The sequence below is a fragment of the Siniperca chuatsi genome, linkage group LG7 (assembly GCF_020085105.1).
Source record: "Siniperca chuatsi isolate FFG_IHB_CAS linkage group LG7, ASM2008510v1, whole genome shotgun sequence".
Taxonomy (NCBI): domain Eukaryota; kingdom Metazoa; phylum Chordata; class Actinopteri; order Centrarchiformes; family Sinipercidae; genus Siniperca; species Siniperca chuatsi.
In genome coordinates, this window is record NC_058048.1 from 15,121,233 (window position 1) to 15,138,692 (window position 17,460).

Here is a 17,460-nt window from a genome sequence, read left to right on the forward strand (position 1 = left end):
AATGTGAATCCTACCCTGGTTTCAGTTAACATTGACTACATAAAAAAAAAAAAACTTGTTTCATAGTGACATTAGATGATTTACAAGCACATTGAAGCACAAGAAAGCATTTCTGACGATAAAATATTTCAAGTATCTCAAGGAGACAAACTATTTTCACAGAACAGACCATCTCATCTCTTCCCTTTCTTTATTCCATCTGACTTTCAATATGAAAAGCAGCAAATAATTTACTTGGTTTTAAAAAGGATATCAAAGTCAACTCAACATTTCATCGTGACCGTAACGTGGCTTACACAGTTTCTCTTCAAGAGTTGTCAGGCAGCAAAGCTCATACATGTATCAAAGCACATACAAAAAGATTAAACAGATCACATGGAGGTGGTACTACACCCACACTTACACACCAGTTATATATCCCTTGTTTCCAGAATCAATGATGGACCAGGGAAAAAGTAATTCTAGTCAAACACCAAAGCAGAGCCACTTGATCATTTTTATACCTGAATTTGAGTTATGTCTTTTCATTAAATGGACGGGTTGTGTGCTTTCTTTCTGCCGGCTCAGAAAAACCACTTATAAGATATCAGAGAAGAGCAACATCTGCAATAATACTTCTGCTACACAAACATACATATTTAAATATTCCTAAAAAACATAATTAACAAATAATTATACAGTACAGAAAAACAACGTAAAGCCACTTGCTCTTGCTACAAATGTTTGAAGACAGAACATAAAAAAAGACACACAAAAAAGGCGTGGTGCTGTGCTGCGAGAGAAAAGGCCGCGATGCCTCACATCTTCTCTTAACTGTCTGATAGCATGTGTTGTTTTTGCTCCATGCATACATGGAGTGAGTCTTGTGAATGTGTAGTTCTGTCTTTATGTCTGGGAAGTGATGGGATATTATCCAGACAACTGTGGCCGTTTCAGCCAAGTCCAGCTTCTTTTATGTGTGTGTGTTCGCTTGAGTTGTTTTAGGGGGTGAGATGGCATTCATACAGCCAAGTTCATCTTCTATACAACAAGTGTGTGAGTGTGTGTTCCAGCTTTTATCTGATGAGGTGGTAGGTGAGCCAGTACATGAAGATGGGCTGTGCTGCTGCTATAGACATGGTGAGGTACATCCTCAGCTGGTTTCTGGCTCCTCTCACCAGCCTCCCTTCCGCCGCCGCCTCAGATAACAGCTTCAGACGCAGAGTGCGGATCTGAGGAGAGACCAGTTAGATAAATTCTTTACTCAACCACTAAACAAACATGCATATGTGTCAGCTGAGTCATCCACTTAACCACTGACTTGTGATGAGTTAATTATTTATTTGCTTTGGAGATTTGACACGAGGGAGGACAACATATGTGGCATTTTCCTATTACACAAATGAAAGATTAGAACAGCCATAAAAAGGAAGATGTCTGAAGACAAAAACTAAACAAAGCAATTAAATGAGACTTATAAGAAAGTTAATGACCTCAGTAATAAACATATAATGGAATTTACACATTTCTGAAAACATCAACAAAAACTGAACATTATAAATGTTTTATGGCAGAGCTGTTTTATTGGATTATAGTAGATTACCTATTAAAGTGGCCACTGAGTGTATATGTATGTGTGAAAAGGGAGGGGGAGGGTATGAGGACAGTAAAATAGTATAATGAAGGAATGTGAGATTCTTTGAAAAAGAAAAAAGAGAAGGTGTGCAATTAGAGCATGTCGTATGTTATGTCATGTTAGCTTAACATCAGTTCTATGTGCAGGTACACAGGAAGCTTTTATTTATTTGTCTGCAGGAAATTCTGAGATGTGTGTGCAGACAGGTGGCAGAAAGCTGACAAAAGTGTTGCAGAGAGCTATGGTGAGTGGAGGTGAGGGTGAGATTGGTGGAAAAATGTCCATTATGCCAAGAAGGAAACATTCTTTCCAGCATATACCGTATAATTATGTGAAATGCCAAGGCATCTAATAGTTTCTGCAGTAGACATCTGGCATATATGTCTAGTGTCTGGCAGGTTTTGCTGGCAAACAACAGATATTTGACACTGGCTCCTAGTACTGAGGCAGAGGGGGTCTCTGTGGACACTGTATGAGATCAGGTAAAGTCTCACAGTTGAAAGTACTAACTTAATGGTTTAGTCCAAGTTAGTATTATTTCTGCTACTAGCTGCCATTCCTCACTGGGATTCCATGTGTTATCTTAAAGCTAAAGTCATCAGATGTCTATCAGTGTGTGGCACAAACAAATGTGGAAAAGGGAGTACAAGTGTCCTGTACACATTTACATCAAAAGATTAAATACGGTTTCCCAGCAAGTTGCAGCATTTCCAACTGTTGAAAATGGACATGTGTAAGCTATCATGACCATCCGTCTATATTGTACCCATGTAATTTCTAACCCTGGTTAACCAAGCATCCTCAATTATTTGTAAACAGGAAATCTGTCTATTAAGGTCAATGATTAAAACTTTCAAGAGTTAGAAGATGCTGCTACTCACCATAAAGACAAAGATGGCAGCACAGCACCACAGTAGAGAGAGGTAGTACGCTGGCCTCCCAAACAACAGGCCTGCTACTACCCCAATGATCATCCTAAAGAAACAGAGAGAAGAAACACACACAGTCACAGGTTAGGTATAACATCCACAGAGCCTTAGTGAAAAAGTAAGAAAATTAAGACAAAAATCAAGACACGTTTTGTCCTTAGCGTCACTCAAAGGAAATTAGCCATTAGAAAAGAATAAACGACTGAGCAAAATAAAAGAAATACAAGTGATGAGCAGAGGGTGAGATGGTGATGAAAATGTAAACAGACAGAAAGATGCTGTATATACCCAACATATTTGTAACCAGAAAAGGCCAGCAGGTCTATGGTAGTGAGGTCGGTGTTTACGGTCACAAGGTAGAGCGACAGCAGGACCGCCAGAACTTCCATGATCAGCCACACCAACGCTGAGCTGGCCTGAACTCCCAGCAGCTCCGGAGAAAACCTGAAGGGTGCACAAAATGACACAGTCTCTATAGATTTATGTACCGTGAACTCTACAGTAGACTCTAGTGGTACCGTGTCCGTCATCAACGTGAGGTGGTACATCATTATTTATTATCAAGCGGCAAGGTTTTTTGTGTATATATAGGGCGATTTCAATTTTAGTACCATTTAGCAATCCACTAATTAGATTACTTTAGAATGTTATTATTTTGCAAAAACACTGAAGTTGAATCATTGTAACACTGTAATTAATCCATCCCAATTTTGTTTTCTTTGTAATATGTTGCGGTCCTCTCAGTTGACATGAGCTCAACAACACCAGAAGGATGTTTTATTTGCTTTGTGGGTGTGAATTAGAAAGAAGAGCTATCTAAAAAAATGAAGCTGGAAAAAAGACAATGCCATGGTGCAAAATAACAAGAATTCCCTTTTAAACTAAAAACATGTGGTTATGCAGGAAGATGTCAAAAACAAACAGAAATATGCTACCTAGCTGTTAATGATCACTGCTTAGATAAAGGATCATAAAGCATTAGAGCAGCGTGTGTTTTCCAAACCTGTATCACTTTGATAAAAACACGGATGTATGTGTACCTGTTCTGTGTGCCGAGGGCCACTCCAGCCACCAGGATGTATGTGATGAAGCCCATGGCAGGAATGTAGAGATCGGGAGCATTCACATCAAAGCGTGGAGCCACAGGAGTATCGTGCTGGTAGTTCACCTCCCAGCTCTGCAACACACACACACACACACACACACACACACACACACACACACACGATAACACACTTACAACTTAGTAAATCCTTACTGACTAAAGCAGACTCACCTCGTGCATGTAAGGGAAAACTAGAAGGCCCAGCTTCTTCCCCACGTACATTGTATCCACGGCAAAGTAGTATTTCAGCTTAGAAATTGGGATGAACCTGTCCAGCTGCAACAAGCAAGCACACAGACATACACACAAATGTAATCTTTCAGTTTGGGCAATCATTTAATTTGGCCTTTCTGTTCTGATAAGCAGAATCATTCAAAAGAAATATCAATAAGTCAGTCTTACATTCTTGTCCACCATTTCCCTTCCCTGGGATGCCAGTGAGCTGCCATATGCCATGGCCAGGTTAGACATGGGGTCTGACAGAATGGACTGGCCAGGAAATCCTGCTGCTTGAGACCCAGCCTGCTGGTTCCTGCTAACATGACACAAGAAAATGTATCAAGTGAAAGAACATGATGGATGTATTAGTTTAAAAACAAAAAAAGCATGTAGTCAAATCTACTGCAAAGAGATAATGCAAAAGACTGCAAAGCTGAATTAACAGAAAGTAAATTAGAATAGTTATGTTCTTTTTTTCACCCCCAAAGAGTAAAAGCTCTATTTCTGAGGGCATGATCTGAGTCCTTCATAAAAATAGAAACTTTCTACAACTGCAGGATCAATTGTGGGTGTGGAATTGTGCTTTTCATTGAGCTGCTGTTGCCATTTTTGTATAAACCGTTCTTGACTCAAAAGTTTAATATCCAGCCTAACTTCAGCCTGGCTGGCAGGTGTCCCACCTGTACCCTGTCTGTGATCCAGCCGCAGCTCCACTCGTATCCTCAAACAGCTGGCTGCCTTCTGAACCATCCACGGAGCTATTCCTCAGACGCATATTAGGCTCTGGATGAAAAGAGATAGGGGTCAAAGATAGAGATATGTCCAACTAATTTAGGGGATGCAAACATTGGACAAAATTAGTAAGCAAGCAAATGCAAGGCAGCCACATTTACAGGAAATCTGAGAAACCAGCATGCATCAGTTTGTATGAAGAGACTTGGCCAAACTTTTCCTCGCCCTTCTCTGTTGTTTTTAAGTGATATTTAAATTCATAGACATTTAATATCAGTAAACCACTAACGCTGACTGCCCTGTGGACGGCAGAATTCCTTTATGCACGTACACTAGTAGTAAGATAAAAGTGTCCTGCTACAGGGACTTAAGCAACATGTACCCTCGAAATACACATCAGTTTAGACAAAGTTTGTACACAAATGACAAATCCAGTGTGCAACTGTGCACACAGTTCCAGTGAGAAAGTTCTGTGCAGGAGAGAAAGAGCTCTTTAACTCCATTCCCTGAAGGAGTAATAACATTATCACACACTTATCACAAGAGCAGATTACATCATCCTAAGGAGCCACAAACAGGTTTAGTTTGGGCCTTCTTTCCCTGTCATCCCTGACGGTAAAGAAAGTATGATGGATATATAAAACCTACAGTATGCTAGGTCCACACACAGAAACACCTTTACATCTTTAAAAGTACTAAAGATACTTAAAACCTGACACAGTCTGTCAACATCAGCCTTGTGATTTCCATCTTATAAAACAACATAGTGCTCCTTGGCTTTGGTGCTCACCAGTTTGTGGAAAACTGATATTTTAAGCTATAAATAAGATTATTCAGGTGTGTGTTTGAATCCTCTGAAGGGTGTGCTTTGGGGAGGCTTGTTTACATTTGGTGATGCACAGATGTCTGTTGTGGGGGTGGAGCTGGACTCTCTGGCGGTGGTGTCAGAGAGGAGGATGCTGGCCAAACTACATGCCATCTTGGACAGTGTCTCCCACCCACTCCATGACGTGCTGGTCAAACAAAGGAGCACCTTCAACAAAAGACTCATCCCCCCAAAATGCACCACAGGAAGTCATTCCTGCCTGTGGCCACCAAACTCTTTAACTCCTCCCTCTAAGTGTTAGTCTGTATGACCCTAAGTCACCAAACTGGACAATGGACCATTAACATCACTGTAATACTTGAAATAATTGTGCAATATTCTCTGTTTTCAGATATTTATTTATTCATACATCTATTACTGCTGTGCAATATCCACCGTCTCATAATAATTGTAATAAGCTACACTTGACAGTACTCATTACTGCACTATTACTTATTACTTATATTATTACATTGTATTATTATACCGTACATACTTATCAACCTCTAGATTCACTTTGGTACTTACACTTACTTTTATACTTATATCCACTTTGTACTTAATTTATCTTAGCTGTATTAGAGTGTATCATATTATGATTTGCTTAGTACTTCTCTTCCTGTGTGCACTGACGTGATAGTGAGCAGCTGTAACAAAAGAGTTTCCCCTCGGGGATCAATAAAGTATTTCTGATTCTGATTCTGATTCTAAGAAATACTTGTTTAGGGACTTGAGGTAACGTTAACTCAATTGTATTTATTACTAACCCTTATACTCATAAGACATCCATGCTTATGGATCTAAGTCAAAATAACACGTCTGGCGAACCAAATTTCGCCTCTTACAAAACCCGAGCCCCAAAGTATAAACCAGATTGAGGCTTGGAAACATGCGTTAACTAACGCCAACGTATAAGAACACAAATACGTAGCTATGCTAGCATAATATAGCACCACAGTTCGGCTTAAACAGTCTGTAAATTTAGCACGCAAATATCCCGCACACAATCATTGCACACAAACCTCCACGCAGAGGGGACACGAATGAGATGTGCAGAGCCTGGTATGTTCAGTACGAGGGACTACCTTTAGCCAGCCTAGCCTGTGTAACGTCACGTTAGGTAAGTTAGCTAGTTAGCACTGTTAACTTAGCTGGTGTTTATTAATAGTTTGTGGGCGAGCTATCGGCTGCTAATTCCGATTTATTTAGCCAATACTGTCTTCCACATTGGCTAACGTTAGGCGTTGGTGGACTTAAGTTACATTTAACGTTTTGGTATCTCTTTTTACACGTTGTTTAACGTCAGTTAGCCTCAACTGGCTGAAAACAGCGACGCTCAGCTACAGCAACGTCCCCATTCAGTTCCGTTTACGTCGGATTCCAAAAAGCTAGCGAGTACAAAATGTGCACATGCAGCCGGTAATATTAAGGATTGATTATATCACATACGTAACTTACGCTGTCGGAACCCACTTTGAGTTGCAGTATAATCCATTTGGACTAACTTGATGGTAGGCGTCAGAAAACCAACTCTACTGAGATGCAGCTGCTACTAGTTAGAAGGCTACACAGGGAAGTTGGAGCATGGATGGATGTATGGAGTCATTCACACGGAAGTAAACTTGTCCCTTTTCTTCTTTGTTAGTTTTAATGAGGGGTTACAAACCAACGTGGAAGGTGAATACCGCCACCTACTGTATCGAAGTGTCCTGATGTCCATCCTATCATGAGGATACCTACTGTTGGTTAAATAAAGCCTTTCTTACCTTGCTTGTCCTTTATCTCCAACAGCCTTTTAATACTCCACTTTCTTCCCATTTTTGCTACCTTAATTCTCTCTTTCTACCTTGAACTTCTCACATCCCAGCAGAACATACTCAACAATTTCTTTACCACGACAAACTTCACATTTATCTGATACTTTCCTTTTCACAGTGGTGGAAAGTAGCTTAGTAAATTAGTATTAACAATTAGTGTACTTAAGTACAATTTTAGGTACTTGTACTTTACTTAAGTATTTTTTCACTTTGTGCTACTTTATACTTCTACTCTATTGTACTCCACTACATTATAGAGCCAACAGTATGAAGCAGTTAAAATGAGCTCCACCTCTACTAACTACAACATTAAAAAGTACTACTTAAATCTTCATGCATCAATAGTAAAGATTTAATAAAGTAATAATGTAATACTGACTGTGGCCATTCTGCATAACGAGTATGTTTACTTTTAATACTTTAGGTACATTTTGTTGTTAAAAGGTATGTACTTGTCCTTAAATATAATTTTGAAAGCAGGACTTGTATTTGTAATGGATCATTTGAAGCCTTGATATTAAAAAACAAACAAACAAAGAGAGGATTTCATTATTCCATGATGTGTCACTGATTTGGCTTCAGTTCTACTGAAAACATTTTCTGAAATATCATTGTTCCCTTTTTCTTTTTACCACATGTGAAATATAATAAAATAAATACTTGTGTTTCTGAGTTAAATGCGATGTGAAGTCCTTTTGATACACTAGTTGCTGCCCGAATTGCTGGTGCTTTCCAGTTACCAAGTCTTCAAAATAATAGAATGAGGCAATGGAAACGTCTCAAACATCATGATGACGTATGTCAAACTTGGAAATTCACATCAACTGTGACTGAAAGACACCCACCTGTCATCATAGCAGACAATGATAGATGACAATAGCAGATGCTAACAGCGGGGATAACCGTGGTGATTTTCACATGGAAAGTGTGCCTTTCTTTGAAACAGGCGCAGCCACATTCCAGTATTCAGCAGTGACAGTACTGTAAATGTGTCTGTGTTGATGGGAAGTTGTTGCTGTAAATGAAAAGCAAGTGATAAACATTCAATAGTGCGCAGACCTTATTTTCCCTTTCTAGGGCAGAATCAAAATAATTTTAAAACAACTCTACTGCCACGCTAGCAGTTCTGTTTAGGCACACTTGTGCTTTGCACTAAATGCTAATGCAAATATGCTAAACTGCTCACAATTGCAATGCTTACATGCTAATGTTTAGCAGGTATAATGTTTTCAGCAAAATCTGTAGTTTGTCTTTAAATGTTTTGCCCACGAACAGACTGAACAATTAAAGCAACTCCCAACAAGAGAAGTGTTTGAAGGTTCGCTGTTCATCATGGACAGAAATCAAAATGCTGTCAAAAATGGTTTGGAAATGCTGTTCTGATTGAAGTTGCTGTGAAGCTGCTTAGTTGTACAGCTGCAGTAGAGAAATATGATGTACCACTTGTGTTACAGAGTGACTGAAATATTTGTCTATCACATGCATTTTGAGACAAGAGTATTAATAGGACAACAAGGCAGGTGGTGAGAGGAGGGGGAATGGCCATGTGCATGAAAATGAAATTCCCTCTGAACAGAAACCGCATTTAAACAATCAAAATTTATGACCCAATATCTGCAAAACTAATCACATTCCCATCAGCTTCAGCTGTACTTTTTATATTTAGTGCTATTTTAGCGAATGTTAGCATGCTAAAATGCTACAATAAGATGGTAAACATTACACCTGCCTCATATCAGCATGTTAGCATTTGTCATTGTGAGCATGTTAGCATGATAACATTAACATTTAGTTCAAAGCACTGCTGTGCCAAAGTACGGCCTCACAAAGCATCTACCGTGGCCGTACACTTTAAAACACTGTAAGCTTAGCAAGCAAGAAAAGGGAACACTTTTTCCTTTGAAATGCTGAGAGTTCCCAGAAATGGGAGGGGCAAGTTTTTCCACACCCCCTAGCAATTTTCCAGTAACTTGTATTTCCAGGTAACATACTAGGCACATGGAAAGCTGCCAACTAAAGAGCAAAAAGCATCAGTTCTCACAAGCCTGCCTGAGAAGAGAAGACAGAATCGTTTTCATGATTTAGACATTTGTGTGAACTCCAAATCTGTAAAACCATGGCCGACAGTGTTCAGAGGCAAAAGCAGACAAATGTTGCACAAGTGGCAACTGCAAGGAATACAGGTAATCTCTACTTTCTTGCCTATTTTAGTCTTTTGTTTATTCAACTATACTTGTGTTTTTAATGTTTGATTGTTCCTTTTTTACGTCATCCTTTAAATGCCTGACATGGGATAAATACATCTGTATTGAATTGCAGAAAAGTAACTACAACCCAAACATCCGACTAAAAATCCAAAAACAAAATATATCCTGGTTGAGGTACTGTCTGATGATGTACTAAAGATCATGTATTTATCAACATGCATAATTCTAAATCATTTTAAGATGTTTTTATACTTTTTTTTAAACCCACAGCATTGTCTGCATTGTGTATGCTATTATTATGTAATTATTTACAGTACAGCAATACTTTCCAAAATGTGATAGTTAATAGCAACATTTAAATTACATTTTATCAATATTATATATTATATTCCTTTTTTTCCTCTCGCCACTTTTTGTGCTGCCATGTCCTAATATGGAAAATAGCACTCTTGGTCATTGCTTTTTCTTCTAATTTATTCAGCAGATTTTTTCTTCAGCCATTTATTGGAGCTGATGTACTCCGCAGATGTAGACTCTGTTTATATTTGTGGTGACTTGAATAGTCGTATTGCAGATTTAAGAGATTGATGATATTTCTCCTAGAGTTGTATTGGATTCGGGTGTAAATAAGCACAGGGAGACGCTTATTGAATTTATTAAATATTTTAAAAATGTGTGCTTAACAGGAGGTTAAATCCAGAAAATGATAACTTTACATCCATTTCTGTGTGGGGTAAAGCTGTTGTAGATTATATTATGACACCACATGTTGATCTAAAAACATGTCTTGTATTTATCGTTTACTCAACCTCTGATCTTGTGGACAAGGTTGGATATGAAGGTATTCATTTGATTGATGATCGTAGTACACTTCCTGATCACTCAGTGCTGTGTCTACAATTGCAAACAGGAGCATTCTTTAACATCCATAACAGTGTAGACTTTCAGCAGCAAGTAGAAAGATTAAATAGAAACTTCCCTATTACTTTTCTTTCTTCTGAGATGTGCTGTAAGGCTCTCATTGAGGTCATAGATCAGTTGGAAAATGGCCAGAAAACGCAGGATAATGTGGATTATAGTTATGATCTTCTTTCTGACCTTTTGGATAAGGAAATAGATAAATATTGTAAAAATTAAATATTAAAAAAGTATGTGTAAAAGATTATAGAATAAAACAACCATATTGGAATAATGAATTAAATAAGTTATGGGTTAGCCTGCGCTCAGCAGAGAAAATGTTTCTTAAGTGGAAGGACCAGAACAACAAGAGAAGGAACCGCCTGGTCCAGTTGCCAGAGGAAAGGCTAACCAAAAAGATTTTTACTGGTTACGGTTGGTCACGGTTACCCTTGACCAAGAGAGGTCTTTTTTATGTTACATTTTATTTTCAGCAATAATTTGCAGTGTAACATAAATATAGTCAAAGAAAAACTACTATAGATCCATAAGGAACAATGGAAGGATGAGATTTGGAATAAGCCAAAGCTTAGAAAAAAAATGTTCCTTGTGTGCTCAGTTAAGAACTGGTACCTTACCTCTGGCAGTTGAGGTAGGCAGATATAAAGGTATTCCTGAAGAGCAGCATTTATGCATTTTTTGTGATCTTAGTGTTGTTGAGGATGAATTTCATTTTGTATTCCATGTATTACATGGACAGCGACTTGAGGAATCATTTGTAGGAAAAAATGCAGTTGAGGAACCCTGATTTGTTTTGGTTGTCTGAAGGTAATATGTTGAGTTGGCTCTTTAATGAGCAAGATTTATAGAGAATAGGAAACAAAGACAGAGAACACTATTTCCATCATAATAAGACCTTATTTGTTATGGAAAAATACTGTATGTTGTGATTGGTCACGTGGCCATCCTGGTTGTTGTCCAGTGTCTTGTAAGCCCATACGGGCTGGGCACCATAAAGTGAGGGAAACTCAAATCAATCAATCGTTCATTTTACTGTATTTGGATAGTTTTGAAAACTCAACTACCTGTATATGAATATTAAGATATGATATTATCTATGCTCTTTAATAGTGCTTGACAGTTATCTTAGTCTGTTTATGTTGTTTGTAGTGTGTTTATTGTTGTAGTTTTATGCTGCCTTCTTGGCCAGGTGCCAGGTCACTTGAAAAAGAGATTTTAATCTTAGTCAGTGAATAAAGGAAAAAGAATGAAAGGAATTTGGTCACAGAGATGAGTAGATGTATTTTATCCTACATATACAGTACTTCTTCCAATATCTTCAGGTTACATATAATTGTCTATTTGTAATAAACCCACATCTTTTATCTGTATGTTCTCAACAATTCAATGAGGAAAATGTGCATCGTTGAGACTATTATATACTATATTTTTTTTGTTCCTTTTTAATTTCATCCTTGCCTATTGTAGACTACATATATTTGTACTGAATTGCAAAAGACAACTATAGTCCACCTTTGGTGGCTGAGAGAGCTCAACACACTGAAAATGAAGAAAACATACACAAGCAGACAAAACACAAGCAAATGAAAACTAAACATCTTCACAGCTTTGACAACACATACATCACCACCTATCGAAGACTGTTATATTTACTCATCGACTCCTTTTTTGTAGTGTTGTCGCCATCTGCTGGACTGGACCAGTGGAGCTGGCAATGGCTAATGTTGTGATAATGGATAGGTGTGTCCTACGAGGCTACAGTACTATGGCTAGATCTAAACAGGAACAAATTGAATAAAGTCGGAGAAATGTGTCACCCTCATATTGATAACACAAATATTAGACCTAATTTAATACCAATCTTGACAGAGTGGAATAGAGTCTCTGCTTCTCTTACGATAAACTACAGTTATTGATAGCGCAAGAATACAAACAGAAACAGCCTCCCTGGTGTGAGGTGTTTTTGAATGTTGGACAGAGCGAGGCTAGCTGTTTCCCCCTGCTTCTAGTCTTTATGCTAAGCTAAGCTAATTGCCACCCAGCACTAGCGAGTTGGGGAGTACTACTGCATATGTTAAACAAAGTAGTATAAAGCCTTTTGTGGCTAGAGGGAGCTGCATGAAATCTGATAAATTGCCTCAACTGATGTCACTTGAGTCAGCGTCGGTTGGGTCTGAAGACTAAAAGTTTGAAAATGAAAAAAATCTGGGTTTGTGGAGTTACCAGACCTCTGTAGCCAGCTCCTCATTTCTGTCTGAGGCTAGCAGCTCAAAGCTACATTAGCCGCTACTAGCATAACACACTTGAATCTTGGACCAAACAGTCAGCGGTCTAGTTGCATTGTGGGTAATCTACAGTAGATTTTGACAAGGAAGACGAATGTGTGGGATAAAAAAGACCACATCTCTGGTTCTGCTGCATCAATTTTTATTTTTATTTTTATTTATTTTGTCCGTCGGAGTGCGATGCTAAATCGGTGGAGTACTCTTTTAATGCACAAACATCAGAGTGGTCTATTTTTTCATCTAACTCAAAAAGAAAGCAAATAAATGGATTTCCCAAAATGCCAAACTATTGGCTGTCACGGCCAATGTACTAAACATCCAACTGAAAATTTGAACAAAAATATATTGAAGTTAATACTGTTGTTGCATTATTGTCATTAAAAAACATGATACAGTTGACTGATTAAATACCTTTCATAGCATTGTCAATATCCCATAGATTTCGAACTGTCAATACATTATAGCGCATGTAAAAGTGATACAGTGCCTAATATTAGAAGCATATTGAATAATTCACTGCAACTAGCCAAATACTAAAGGCTTTTCCCACATTGGTTTGTAGGTTTGGATCCACATGAAGAAATTCGAATAGTACTGATTGGAAAGACAGGAAATGGGAAAAGTGCATCGGGAAACACTATCCTAAATCGAAAGGCTTTTATATCAGTCCTCTCTCCAGTGTCTGTGACGTCAGAGTGTGAAAAGGCGAAAGGAGTGGTGGATGGACGCAGGGTAGCGGTCATTGACACACCAGGAATTTATGATACAAAGTACAAAGAAGACAAAGTCGTCAGAAAGCTAAAAGAATGCATCTGTTTCTCCGCTCCTGGTCCCCACGTGTTCCTGATTGTGATCCAGTTGACCAGATTCACAGAGGAAGAACAGAAAACTGTTGAACTCCTGCAGCTTGTGTTTGGTAACAAAGCTGCAGATTACTCCTTGGTTCTCTTCACTCATGGTGACCGGCTCAAAGGCACAAGAATTGAAGATTTTTTTAGACAGAGTCGACAACTTAGCCATTTGATTGCAAAATGTAACTGGCGGTATCATGTCTTCAATAACACAGTTTCCGATGACAGTCAGGTATCTCAGCTGCTTGCAAAGATAGTAAGTATGGTCTGTGACAATGGAGGAACATTTTACACAAATGAAATGTTCCAGGAGGCTGAGAAAGTGATCCAAGAAGAAACAGAGAGGAATATGAAGGCCATTGCCGAGCAAAAACGCAGAGAAGAAGAACAACTGAGGGCCATATTTAAAGGCGAACAGCTGCAGGAAGAGCTACAGTGTCTCCAGAAAGGGTATACAAGACAATCAAGAGAAAAGGCAGAGAAGAAAAACAAATTCATTGAAAGTGGAATCATCGTAGCAGCCACTGAAGTGGGTGTGACAATCGGGGCTGCTGCTGGTGCTGTAGGAGGTCCACTTTGCACAGGCTTTGGAGCAGTGGTGGGTGGAGTTGTCGGGGCTATAGTGGGAGTCTTGGCACCAGCAGCAGTAAAAACTCTGAAAAATAAATGCGCTGTACAATAAAATATATAACTGCATTAACCTGGACATTGTAATGTTTGTGGTGGCAGCTGCTGCAAACATATGCCAACAATGTTGAACTACAGGTTTGGATGAAGCAACCACTGAGTCATTGATTCTGCTCAACATTACTATCAAAGCAGGTATATTATGGTTACTTTGAGGTCTGATATAGGAAAGTGTAACTTAAAGCTGCACTAATCAATATTTTTTTACTAACAATAGAATAAATATGTGTAATGTGAAAGGGGTCACTCGTAGTGATGAACCCACAGATAATTATCACCCGACTCTGCTGTTCCCTTCAGCTCTACGGAGCATTTTATCTTTTTTCAGTTCATTGTGTGAATGAGAAATGAGATTTTGGCTGCTAAAGATGCAGCTATTTCCTTCAGGAGTTGGTGGAGTCCAAACTGAAGCAAAAAGCAGAGTGAATTTTGGACAGAAACATGACTCCAAATGAATGCTAATGCCTCTCCGTGTCACCTGGATGTGTAAATAGGCACCAATCAATGCATGTTCATCTTATCTTTAAAGCATTTTTTTCTGCATTATACTCTAGTTCCTGAATAATGTCCCTGGTATTTGTTGTTTTAGGAGAGTTTTTGTTGATATTTTACTAGCTGGTAAGTGGATGTGTAAAGAATTGTACACAATCAGCAGACACCCAGAAACAATGCAGGAAAATGAATCTTGGACAGACAATACTCCTGTATAATACACACTAAATTGCAAACTGTGGTGGGGTAATGGTTAAATAAACAAATGTGAAAACGATTAAACTCCAACACTGTCAGTTACTTTTCTATCTGTCCACGTTTCTCCTCTTTGTTTCTCTTTTGTTTAAAATGACTTTGTGTCTCACTCTCTCTGACAGCTGGCCTCACTGGCCTTAAGAAAAAATTACCATCTCTCCTCAAATGGTCTGTACTGTCCATAAAAGAGCCACACATTGCCCTGCCTCTCATACACATTCCTACTTACACATGTACTGTAAGTAGGAATGTGTATGAGAGGCTTCTAGTCCAAGGTTTGTTTTGTTTTCTAAAGGATCCTTCTGGTGAGAAAAGAGACAGATTATGTAGAAAAGCTTAGCTGTTGGAGGGAGTTTGTCTGCTTTTCTGATTCAATTTGTGAGTAAGTTTAACAGTCTTCAATAGGTGGTGATGTATGTGTTGTCAAAGCAGTGAAGATGTTCAGTTTTAATTTGCTTGTGTTTTGTCTGCTTGTGTATGTTTTCTTCATTTTCAGTGTGTTGAGCTCTTTCAGCCACCAAAGTTTGGACTATAGTTGTCTTTTGCAATTCAGTACAAATATATGTAGTCTACAATAGGCAAGGATGAAATTAAAAAGGAAAAATCAGAAATAAAAAACTGACATATAGTATATAATAGTCTCAACGATGCACATTTTCCTCACTGAACTGTTGAGAACATACAGAAAAAAGATGTGGGTTTGTTACAAATAGACAATTATATGTAACCTGAAGATATTGGAAGAAGTACTGTATATGTAGGATAAAATACATCTACTCATCTCTGTGACCAAATTCCTTTCATTCTTTTTCCTTCTAGGGCACATAAATTCTCGCTCTTACTTGTAACACACACACAAAGGCCAGAGCAGGGACTATTTTAAGGGGTTTTCTCATGCGGTAGTAATTGTTCCAAAGGCCACAGAGTACAATAGAGGTCTACAGTTAACAGCTTGGTGTGCTGTGACATTGGAGAAACATAAGTGGCTTGGGGTGAATCTGTCTTTGCAAATTAAATTCAATGACTCAGACAAGCTCATTTCAAGCACAGACAAGCAAAAAATGGCATGTGCATGTGTGCCAGGCTGTATCTGAGCACCACTGCATTTTGTGTATGCCTTAATGTGGTATGTCAACCCGTTTATTTGTCAGATTTGTCAGAGGCCATTTGTACCAACAGGAAAACGCACTTTATATGCCGCACAGGATGACAGTGAAGTGATATAGTTACTGTTGGGTTTTGTACATTTTGAAACTGAAAGTGCCTTTCCATCCACATCCAAAAACCAGTGTGAGAATGCCGGGGGAAAAAAAAGAGTTTTTATGCTGGGGTGGAAAAGTTGGTGTATCGATAACAGCAAAATGCTACAAAGTGTAATGGAAACAGAGCGAATAAACTGTAACGTAAAGTATGTGACATAAACCTAAATTTGAGCTCCTCTAGAATCATCCAAAAGATGGCCTTCATGAAGATGAAAGAACTACAATCCTCCCAAGCCTATAACCTCTGTGGCTGGTCAGGTACATTAAGCATTGGCCAACCAACAGCATTCCCGGAGTTTCAACTGGCTATCCAAATACAACTCAACCCAGTGTCTCTAATGACAGCAGCACATCTGAACCTAATTTGCTTAAAATTTTTTCAGTACTATGTTATTCCCGTGCTAAACCCAACGGTCTGCTTGGGGGGCACCTGAATACTCGCAACATTATCCCAAATCAAACATCTTCTAGCAGCTAACCTAGATTTTCTATGTTTGTCAGAAAAGTCCCTATGATGCTTTCTGGAAAGAGCTGAGGGTAGGTGGATGCTGTTTTATAGTAAAGATCACATATCATGTAAGGAGATCCAGTGCTCTATTGAGAACGACCTAGACTGTTTTTGCCTAAATGTCACACTGTCACCAAAAAAACACTTATTGGAGTGTACAGTCACCCGCTGCTACATCTGTATTCTTTGAGAAATTATATACTATGCTTAGGGAATGTAGTTCAGAGAAGCAAGTAATTACTATGGGTGATTTTTATATCAACTGGCAAAAGAAGTCACGTAATAAACCAATAAAAACCTACAAGGATAACTTCCTTGTCACTAAAAGTCGGTCCTACTTGTCTTCTCTCGCAAAGCCCTGTCATTTCAAAATATCTGAGAGTGATGTATGTGAATTTGAAAATGCAATTAAGAGCATTAACAGACTTACTGACTGACAGACACATTTTCAAAGAAATAGTGTAATAAAGGACATTGAAGTAGCTAAAGCAAACAACTTTGTTGGTTTGATAGGTGAAGCTAAGGGAAATCACAAACAAATCTAGGACAATTTAAAAAAGTTAACAGGAAAACAGCATGATAATATAACAAAGCAATGCATTTTATTTATATTTACTGGTTAACAAACAAATTAATGCCTCTATTAAAGAAGGGAAGTTCCAGAAGGATTGGAAGTCAGCCATAGTTTGTAAATCAGGGGACCAGGGGACCTG

At 38.5% G+C, this 17,460-nt stretch overlaps 2 protein-coding genes across 17 annotated transcripts; one reads left to right on the plus strand and one right to left on the minus strand.

Annotated features, from left to right (window-relative positions):
- Positions 1–173: 173 nt before the first annotated feature.
- yif1b (Yip1 interacting factor homolog B (S. cerevisiae)) lies at positions 174–7,086 on the minus strand. Of its 16 annotated transcripts, none has more exons than XM_044203614.1 (8): positions 6,939–7,086; positions 4,555–4,651; positions 4,052–4,181; positions 3,821–3,925; positions 3,585–3,721; positions 2,833–2,988; positions 2,497–2,590; positions 174–1,211 (listed from the first exon to the last, which is right to left on the minus strand). In XM_044203614.1, exons 1-8 carry the CDS (start codon positions 6,958–6,960, stop codon positions 1,056–1,058), a joined length of 897 nt encoding a protein of 298 aa, XP_044059549.1. In that variant the 5' UTR covers positions 6,961–7,086; the 3' UTR covers positions 174–1,055. The 16 variants fall into 16 exon arrangements, with proteins under 16 accessions (XP_044059549.1, XP_044059548.1, XP_044059547.1 ...); XM_044203613.1 differs by having other exon boundaries at positions 4,052–4,184; XM_044203612.1 differs by having other exon boundaries at positions 4,549–4,651.
- Positions 7,087–9,280: 2,194 nt separating this feature from the next.
- On the plus strand, positions 9,281–15,028 carry LOC122879473 (GTPase IMAP family member 9-like). The gene is made up of 2 exons (XM_044203601.1): positions 9,281–9,465; positions 13,255–15,028. Exons 1-2 carry the CDS (start codon positions 9,399–9,401, stop codon positions 14,223–14,225), a joined length of 1,038 nt encoding a protein of 345 aa, XP_044059536.1. The 5' UTR covers positions 9,281–9,398; the 3' UTR covers positions 14,226–15,028.
- Positions 15,029–17,460: the final 2,432 nt, after the last annotated feature.